Source organism: Rana temporaria, chromosome 4 (assembly GCF_905171775.1).
Source record: "Rana temporaria chromosome 4, aRanTem1.1, whole genome shotgun sequence".
NCBI classification, from domain to species: domain Eukaryota; kingdom Metazoa; phylum Chordata; class Amphibia; order Anura; family Ranidae; genus Rana; species Rana temporaria.
Window position 1 is genome coordinate 421,742,124 of NC_053492.1, and position 10,425 is coordinate 421,752,548.

Consider the following 10,425-nt stretch of genomic DNA (forward strand, 5'->3'; position numbering starts at 1 on the left):
CAGCTTCCTTGGCTGAAAACGCTAGGGGGGTTTACTTACACTTTAAACAAATACGTTTAATTGGAAGTTTTATGCTGTGGCAGTGTGGCATCAGATATTTCCTAAAAGCAGTACAAACAAAAATGGCTCCCTCCAGGTCTTTTAACTATTGGTGTTGTTTACCCATTTATAGGCTAGAGGACAGAAGAGATGCTTTCTTTAGAGTCGGAGACAGAATCTGGAGACCTCTCACTGACACCGGAATCAGATTCAGAACCTTCCCCGTAGTAGTCATCATGCATGATTGACATTGAATATGTTGTTTGCCTGGTAAAAGGATTGACTTCGCCATGGTTCCTTGAAGCTGTAGATGGTGGGATTGGTGGGATGTTGACGCTCATCTCTGGTGTAATGGTCTTGTTGGGTGGGTAGCTATTAAAGTCCATCATATAGTCAGGCTCTGTAGACAGCCTATAGGGTCTTCTGCTTAAGTCCATTGCCTTGGGACTCATGATGGGGGCCATGTTTTTGTACAAGTGCTGTTGGTTGTTGGAGTGTGAATTTTGTTGCTGATACATGCTGGGTGGGGCCTGGTGCATCATAAACCTGTCCCGGGGAACAGGACAGGAATAATGGGGGTAGGAGGTAGACTCTGGAGCTTGGTTATACAAATCTTGTGATAAATTCATCATAGGCTGTTGTTGGTGAGCCATGACCTGTGGTTGTTCAGAGGCAATCATTGGATGCTTCAGTGTTGATGTTGTAGAATAGATATTCTCTGGTTGCCGGATGTTGGTGTAGCTCATGTTTGCATTTGAGAAATAACTGGATTTGCTTTTATCACGTCTGGCCTTTCCTCTCCTGTTTTGGAACCACACCTGTCAAAAACAAAAAATGTATTTGAGTTCCACAAAATAAAACTAGTGAATAAAAATGAATTATGCAAAGTTATGCCGTGTACACACGATCGGTCAAACCGATGAGAACGATCTGATGGACCGTTTTCATCGGACCAAACCGATCGTGTGTGGGCACCATCGGTTATTTAGCCATAGGTTAAAAAAAAAGCAATCTTGTTTTAAATTTAACGCATGCTCAGAATCAACTTCACGCATGCTTGGAAGCATTGAACTTCGTTTTTTTCAGCACGTCGTTGTGTTTTACATCACCGTGTTCTGACACTATCGTTTTTTTTAACCAATGGTGTGTAGGCACGACTGACCATCAGTCAGCTTCATCGGTTAACCGATGAAAACGGTCCATCAGACCGTTTTCATCGGATGGACCGATCGTGTGTACAGGGCTTAACACAACAAGCCAGATAACTGACCATTTTTGGGGATTGTAGTTACTTTCCTAAGATAATAAAGTTACATATTCCTTAATTTAAGTCTTTCACTTAAAAAATTAAAACTGTGAGGGTGTCCTTGAGAAGAGGATGCTAAAGCCCTAGGGGTTTCCCTGTAAGCGTAATACAGAGATATTGCATACGACATGAGAAAACACTGCCAATGTATGGAGGTGACAGTAGACTAATACTGCCACCATTGGGAGAGAGACAGTTGCAGTTAGACCACAATAAAATAAAGACAGCATCAGGACCAAATAAATGTAAGGACTTGAGAACAGGTGAAAAGGTATTACACTAAATGAGAAACCATTAGGAAAGATGAAGGCAAGATGCTTATGAACAAGTAAAGAAATATTAGAACAGGTAAAGGGGAGAAGAATCAAGAAAGAAAGGTGAAAGGATAATGGGACAGGTAAAGGTGTGGTAGACCAGATCACTTTGGGAAGTGCATCAGGCTATGAAGTAGAACAGGTAAAGGAGGAGAGCATACGGTTATAATTGAACAATTAAAGGATAGGAGTATCATCAAAAAGAATGAGCATTTGAAACAGGAAGTGCATCAAGTAAAGATATCGTGCTTTGGAAGAAGTAAAAGAAGGAACTTTAGAACACTAGAAAAGAGAAACATTGAAAATCGTTTATCACACAGCAAAAAATTGAATGGAGGATTATTGTGTGTCTGCAAAAAATATCCCCAATGGTGATTGTCATCCACATACCTGGATCCTGGACTCAGGGGTATAAATTAGTTTGGCCAATTCTTCTCGGTGATGGATATCTGGGTACATGTTTCTCTGGAAAAACTCCTCCAAGACGTCCAACTGCTCCTGGCTGTACACCGTTCTCTTCCTGCGCTGTGATATAGCCGCTTGTTCCATAATTGTGGGCGAAGTGACAACCACTTGCTTATTACGCTTCACATTCTTCTTCAATGTTGATGACTGGGTGGAAGTTTGGTTAATGATGGCCTGTTCTGTTATCTCTTCTGTAACCAAAAAGAATTATGCTTTTATTATCTAGCAGTATATACAGATGCTTCCTAGCTAACCACAAACTAATACACACAGATATGGATGATGGGTGCCCAGAGTTAACAACACTGGCATGAATGGTGAGCAACCACAACAAACAATTTTGGAGCACCAATTAGGAAGAAAAAAAGTTGACATGCTATGTATGAAATATTTCAGGAAATATCCCACTGAATGAGGGCAGCTGACCAAGTTGATCTAATAGCTTCAGTACTTTCTGGCCTGGAACAAGTGTATAAATCAGAGCTTCTAAGGCCTCGTACACACGACTGAGTTTCTTGGCAAAAAACAGCAAGAAACTTGCTGGGAGATATTTTTTTGCCGAGGAAACCGGTCGTGTGTACATTTTCGTCGAGGAAACTGTCGAGAAACTCGACGAGCCAAAAAGAGAGCATGTTCTCTATTTCCTTGACGGGAATGGAGAAAATTGGCTTGTCGAGTTTCTTGACGGCTTCACAAGGAACTTGACGAGCAAAACGATGTGTTTCGCCCGTCGAGTTCCTCGGTCGTGTGTACGAGGCTTAACTTCACTGTCTGCATGTCCAGGTGAGTGGCTTATAAGGCACTGAAGCCAAAGATCTCTAGTGCATTCAGAAAGAGGTTTCTCCTATTTCCCAGGGACTCTAGTTGTAAGGTTTCGACACCCACTACAGAAATTAAGACGATCAACCACTCTCCCTGGTGCATTATATGTGAAGGAACATGCGGCAGAAAAATGCCAACACATTTTAAGAAGGGTAGAAACAATATTAAGAGCTATAGTGGACAAAAAGCATTCCAATTGAACCCCCAAGCAATAAGAGGTAGACTAGACGTTATTACTATTATAGGTATAACCTTTAAATGTAAGCTAATGAATAAATATAAGACAGAAAAAAAAACTCCTTCAGGAATTATTAAGCACATTGCTATTATTATTATTTTTTTTTATAATAACATTTCCACAAATATATATATATATATATATATATATATATATATATATATTAGGGAACAATTAAAACCCCAGTAGTTTTAATGGGAACATGTGTCCCCATTGGAAAATTGCCAGTCTATCCCCATTCCAATAACAACTGTTAATGTTGAGATTATCCGTCGCCTTCTGTGATCACCAGGACAAACAGAAAGGACACAGACAGCATTAAAAGTCTGGCAGAGGTTCTAACCCTTCCCTGGTCTATGTAAAACTTTAACAAATTGGCATTTTAAACACACAAATCTGAATAATAATAATAGTTTGTTACTCATAATCAGTGTCACTCTACATCTTAATCTCAGACTAATTGTGACTATAAATTAGAAGTCTCACAAATTCCACCATCCACAGCTATTAATTACTCTTTTGAGTCGGTCCACTTTTTATGGACTAACTCAAAACTTACAGCTTATTTTTTTCTATCAAACCAGCATTTGGAATGGTTATACTAAGACTTGTAGCCTGAAAGCTCCTAGAGAAACAAAAGATGTCCAACACAAGTATACGCATTATTAAAAAATAATAAAAACTCTAATAGCCACCTGAGATCTAATTCCACCTAGTCCAGATAACAAGAGACCTCCATCATTGTGCATTGGTTGAATAGTGAAATTACTTACCCTTCACACAGGCTGACTGAAAATCCTTATGTTGCAATGGGACCAGATTGAGACCACCATACTGGGTCTGGGGTTCGGTGAAGGTCATGTGGTTGGGGCTGGATGAGAAGCAATCTGGGAAGTAGTCCTCAGTGTCCTGAGTGTATCCAGCCATCTCCCTGCTGGTTGTATCCTTTCCTCCTTGTTTTCGTCTGAACTGTGTTATGCTTTCCTGTGGACTGGACACTGGCACTCTGCTCTCTTTTAAATACACTGAGGGCCAACCAGACTGATCAAAGTAATGAGGTGTGAAATACGCCTTGAGGGGTGTGAAGATGGGTGGCATGCAGGTAGACACTATTGTCCTCAGGTTAGAGAAGCCAGTCATTATTTCCTGCTGGGTGGAGGACACAATAGGATGGAATACACATCTCTGGGGTGAAGGCACACTTCATGAGCCCAGCACATCCTCATAGAACATCCAGAAACCTGATCTATATACACCTTACAAACTGTATACAGCTTACATCAATTAGGAGCAAATCTGGGACCATTAAAATACTAAACCACGCATGAGAGGCTATTAGAGTGCAATAAGGTGGAGGATGGTTTAGTATAAGGTACAATATTATGTATCTATCATATATATATATATATATATATATATATATATATATATATATATATATATATATATATATATATATATATATTTATTATGTATATATTAAATGCTACATATGTATTAAGTATTTATATAGTGCTAACAATTTATGCAGCTCATATACTACATATATTACATATATTGTACTTTCACATCAGACCCTGTCCAAGGAGCTTACAATCTAAGGTCCCTATTTCACATACTTACATACTGTATATACATGTATTAGGGCTAATTTATATAGGAGCTAATAAACTACTTAACCCCCGGACCATATTGCTGGTCAAAGACCAGAGCACTTTTTGCGATTCGGCACTGCGTCGCTTTAACTGACAATTGCACGGTCGTGCGACGTGGCTCCCAAACAAAATTGGCGTCCTTTTTTCCCCACAAATAGCTTTATTTTGGTGGTATTTGATCACCTCTGCGGTTTTTGTTTTTTTGCACTATAAACAAAAAAAAAGTGACAATTTTGAAAAAAAATTATATTTTTTAATTTTTGCTATAATAAATATCCCCCAAAAATATATTAAAAAAAAACATTTTTTTTCCTCAGTTTAGGCCGAAACGTATTCTTCTACATATTTTTCGTAAAAAAAATTGCAATAAGCGTTTATTGATTGGTTTGTGCAAAAGTTATAGCGTTTACAAAATAGGGGGTATTTTTATGGCATTTTTATTAATATTTTTTTTTTACTAGTAATGACGGCGATCAGCGATTTTTTTTCGGTACTGCGACATTTTGGCGGACACTTCGGACACTTTTGACATATTTTTGGGACCATTGGCATTTTTATAGCGATCAGTGCTATAAAAATGCATTGGATTACTACAAAAATGCCACTGGCAGTGAAGGGGTTAACACTAGGGGGCAGGGAAGGGGTTAAGTATGTTCCCTGGGTGTGTTCTAACTGTAGGGGGGGTTGACTGACATGGGGAAATGACTGATCTTCTGTTCATACATTGTATGAATAGAAGATCAGCATTTCTCCCCCTGACAGGACCGGGAGCTGTGTGTTTACACACACAGCTCCCGGTCCCCGGTCTGTAACGAGCGATCGCGTGTACCCGGCGGCGATCCCACCCGCCGGGCACACGCATGGGAGTCGGGGCGAGCGGGGGGCGTGCACGTGCCCCTAGTGGCCTGCACGAGAGCCGACGTATAGCTACGTGCTCTCCCGCAGGGGAGCCGACCTGCCGCCGTAAAACGATGGCGGCTGGTCGGCAACCAGTTAACCTACTAGCATGTCTTTGGAGTGTTGGAGGAAATCCCTGTGTCTATCTATCTATCTATCTATCTATCTATCTATCTATCTATCTATCTATCTATCTATCTATCTATCTATCTATCTATCTATCCCTTTACTGTGCATCTATCTAATACCCATCTATTTGTCCATTGCCCCTCAGTATGTTGGGTAAACATCTTACTGTAAATCTGGCCATACATAGAAAGAAAATCGAAAATTTTGAATGCCTCGTACACATGATGAGAATATTGGACGAATGATCACCTGTTTTTTTTTGCATGTTAGTCTCATTGTAAATAAAGAGTTAACTAAAGTTACGAAAATTCTCGTACAACAGAATACAACTTTGGAAGTAATGTGTTGTATTGTTTTGTAATGTATTATTTTGTTTCCGAGCATGCGTGGTCTTGCTCTTGCAATTTTTTTGGACGAATACTGTACTGATTAAACAAAAATTGTATGTTCTGGTATCGTACAATATTAATTTTTGTGTTTGTCCCTTTAAATAATTTCGGATGAACTGTCGTGATCAGCTCACAAAATCTGTGTACTATTGATAAGATTATAGTACGTTCGATTCGAAAGCGATATTTTTCATCTGATTTTCTGATTGTGTGTGCTAGGAATTAAACTACAAGTCTTATGATACCACAGCTGACCTGCTTCTGAAAATGCTAGTTTACTGTCCGTTTCTGGCTTTAATACTTTCTAAGAAACAGAGTTGATTTACTAAAACTGGAGAGTGCAAAATCAGCTTCAGGTCTGAAGAGAAACCAATCAGCTTACAGGTTTTAATGTCAAAGCTTATTTGAACAAGCTGAAGTTAGAAGCCGATTGGCTATCATGCACAGCTGCACCAGATTTTGCACTCTCCAGTTTTAGTAAATTAACCCCTGACCATTAAGCATGCAGTAAGTGAAGTCACAAAAATGTCGGACCTCCTGCATTCTTGTACCATGGTAAACTCGGAGAGTTGTAAAGTACTTACAGTATCTCACAAAAGTGAGTACACCTCTTACTTTTTTGTAAATTTTTTATTATATCTTATTATGTGACAACACTGAAGAAATGACATTTTGCTACAATGTAAAGTAGTGAGTGTACACAGCTTGTATAACAGTGTAAATTTGCTATTCCCTCAAAATAAATCAACACACAGCTATTAATGTCTAAACCACTGGCAACAAAAGTGAGTACACCCCTAAGTGAAAATGTCCACATTGGGCCCAATTAGCCATTTTCCCTCACCAGTGTCATGTGACTTGTTAGTTTTACAAGGTCTCAGGTGTGAATGGAGAGCAGGTGTGTTTACATTTGGTGTTATCGCTCTCACTCTTTTCATACTGGTCACTGGAAGTTCAACATGGCACCTCATGACAAAGAACTCTCTCTGAGATCTGAAAAAGAACTGTTGCTCTACATAAAGATGGCCTTAGGTTATAAGAAGATTGCCAAGACCCCTGAAAACTGAGCTGCAGCACGGTGGCCAAGACCATACTGCGGTATAACGGGACAGGTTCACTCAGAACAGACCTCATCATGGTCGACCAAAGAGGTTGAGTGCACGTGCTCAGCGTCAGGGAGGGCTGGCAGGGGGGCAGGGTGGAAATATCCCCCCGGGCTGGTGACAATATGCACAGCACACCCGGCTGCCACTACCAAATGCTGTTTTTGCAGAGCAGGAGTATGCCTGCTGGAGCTCTGTTAACACAGTTCCTGGCCGCTGCTCACCTCCCACTGGTGGACTCTGATGTAAGGGGGGCCTCTGTGCGGATACTGATGTAAGGGGGGCCTCTGTGCGGACTCTGATGTAAGGGGAGGCCTCTGTGCGGACTCTGATGTAAGGGGGGCCTCTGTGCGAACTCTGACGTAAGGGGGGCCTCTGTGCGGACTCTGATGTAAGGGGGGCCACTGTGTGGACTCTGATGTAAGGGGGGCCACTGTGTGGACTCTGATGTAAGGGGGGCCACTGTGTGGACTTTGATGTAAGGGGGGCCTTTGTGCGGACTCTGATGTAAGGGGGGCCACTGTGCTGACTCTGATGTAAGGGGGGCCACTGTGCGGACTCTGATGTAAGGGGGGCCACTGTGTGGACTCTGATGTAAGGGGGGCCACTGTGCGGACTCTGATGTAAGGGGGGGCCTCTGTGCGGACTCTGATGTAAGGGGAGCCACTGTGCGGACTCTGATGTAAGGGGGCCTCTGTGCAGACTCTTGTGATCATGAAAAATGTTAGACTGTTTTCCTCGATCCATCACTTTTCCACGCTCTATACGGCCACTTGACTGGACTCTCCCCCCAGGCCTAAGGCTGCCAGCCCTCCCCTGCTCAGCGTCATATCCAGAGGTTGTCTTTGGGAAATAGACATATGAGTGCTGCCAGCATTTCTGCAGAGGTTGAAGGGGTGGGGGGGTCAGCCTGTCAGTGCTCAGACCATACAATCATCAATAGAGTCCCAGAGAGATAGAAAAGGTTATTTACTAAAACTAAAGAGTGAAAAATCTGGTGCAACATAGAAACCAATCAGCTTCCTGGTTTTGTTGCCAAAGCTTAATTGAACAAGCTGAAGTTAGAAGCTGATTGGCTACCATGCACAGCTGCACTAGATTCTGAGTGCACCAGATTTAGTAAACCAACCCCAATATTAGGGGTTTACTCTGCATTATCTACCAAAAATGTAAAATATCAGTTTTGGGTACAGTGACCTTCTAAAAATGCAATGTCCAAACTGTAACGAGCCACAATAACCAATCAAAATGTGTCTTTCATTGCTATAGCCTCCCGGTTGCTGTACTTTGCCAGTAAATTTTACTTGCAGTTTGCATCATCTCATTAGATAAACTTTTATTTGATATTAATCATTATCACCATATCCATTAGTATCATAGTTGTCATCAGATGTTCATGTACAGTAGCTAAGATAATAGAAAATGTGGGTCCTCAGACACAGACACTGCTCAGGGGGTGTGCCTGTCTCCAACATATCCATACATTGTACAAGGTGTGAAGGCAGCTGAGGGGACCCACCTATTGTCACCATTCATCTCAAACCATACAATACATAATCCTATAGTTCTGTCTGGCCGGTCAAAATAGACCGTGATAACGCCCATGGTCCTGTCTGCTGCTTCTGACACTAAATGAGTTTAAAGAGGATAATGAGATTTGGAGATTGTCTTTAAAACATAATATCAGTTAACTTTTTCTGTGAAGCTAGGAATGTGTACATAGAGGCCCGGATTCACATACATCGACGCATATTTATGCCGCCGTAGCGTATCTAATATACGGTACGCCGACGCAGCGCAGAGAGGCAAGCACAGAATTCACAAAGCACTTGCCTCCCAAACAGCGCTGGGTTAACTCAAGCGTATTCCGGCGTAGGTGGAGTTGGGCGTGAGCCATGCTAATGAGGCGTGACCCCATGCAAATGATGGGCCGAGCGCCATAAAAATACGAATAGCGAACGGCGCATGCGCCGTCCTGTGGCCGCATCCCAGTGCACATGCTCAGAATCACGTCGAAACAACTGCCTAAGATACGTCGAATCACTGCCTACGGCGTGAACGTAACCTACGCCCAGCCATATTCACGTACAAAGTAAACAACGTAAAATACGACGGCTTGTGGCCCGGATTGTTCCCTGGTCCATACCTTTGCATGTGTTGCGCCTCGTATATGGGGAATAACTTTACGCCGGACGTACGACTTACGCAGACTGCGTATATTATGCGCCGGGCGCAAGTACGTTCGTGAATCGGCGTATCTCTCTCATTTGCATATGTGCATAGCAAATCAATGGGCGCGGCAAATGCGCCCAGCGTATCTATGCGCCCACGATACGACGGCGTAGGCAAGTTACGTTGGTCGTAGGAAGCCTATTTTTAGGCGTATCTCAGATTGTGGGCACGGTGCACAGATACGACGGCGCATATTTGCACTTACGCGGCGTATCTCGAGATACGTTAGTGCAAGTGCTTTGTGAATCCGGGCCAGTATCTATATATTTTGTATAAGTATAATAAGTCAAAATAATATTCTATTTATATAGTATCTTGTAAAATATTGTATATTATATAGTATCCTAAATCTATTATAATTCAGTATATTATACAGTATCTTATATTTAGTGCAATGCTGTATATTTTAAAGTATCTTGTATCTAGTATAATACTGTATAGTATATAATATCTTGTATCTAGTATAATGCTGTTTATCATATAGTGCATTGCATATAAAATAATACTCTATAATATATACAGTGGAATCCCGGATTATGAGCATAATCCATTCCAGGAGAATGCTTGTGATCCAAAGTACTCGCATATCAAAGCGAGTTTCCCCATTGAAGTCAATGAAAACGAAAATAATTTGTTCCGCATTGACTTCAATGGCATGCAATACCGCATGTGGCAAGAGGTTTGGGGGGGGGCGCCGGAGAGCCTCGGAAACACACAAAAAGGCCTGAGGACAGCTCAGCTGACCTCGGAAAACCTCGGAAAAGTTCGGGAACTGAGTATTTCCGAGTTATTCGGAGCATTTCCCAACGGCTCCGTTCCCCTTGTAGTTTAATGCC

At 41.7% G+C, this 10,425-nt stretch overlaps 1 protein-coding gene across 1 annotated transcript; it reads right to left on the minus strand.

Annotated features, from left to right (window-relative positions):
* Positions 1–4,123, minus strand: LOC120935773 (homeobox protein Mix.2-like). Its single transcript, XM_040347833.1, has 3 exons — positions 3,958–4,123; positions 2,050–2,315; positions 1–857 (listed from the first exon to the last, which is right to left on the minus strand). Exons 1-3 carry the CDS (start codon positions 4,109–4,111, stop codon positions 174–176), a joined length of 1,104 nt encoding a protein of 367 aa, XP_040203767.1. The 5' UTR covers positions 4,112–4,123; the 3' UTR covers positions 1–173.
* Positions 4,124–10,425: the final 6,302 nt, after the last annotated feature.

Excerpts from the sequence above, each read along its gene's own strand:
- LOC120935773 (XM_040347833.1), bottom strand. The coding sequence starts at position 4,111 with ATGGCTGGATACACTCAGGACACTGAGGACTACTTCCCAGATTGCTTC. Across the intron at positions 2,316-3,957 it reads TCAGTCAGCCTGTGTGAAGG|AAGAGATAACAGAACAGGCC; the intron begins GTAAGTAATTTC and ends TTTTGGTTACAG. Across the intron at positions 858-2,049 it reads CCCCTGAGTCCAGGATCCAG|GTGTGGTTCCAAAACAGGAG; the intron begins GTATGTGGATGA and ends TGTTTTTGACAG.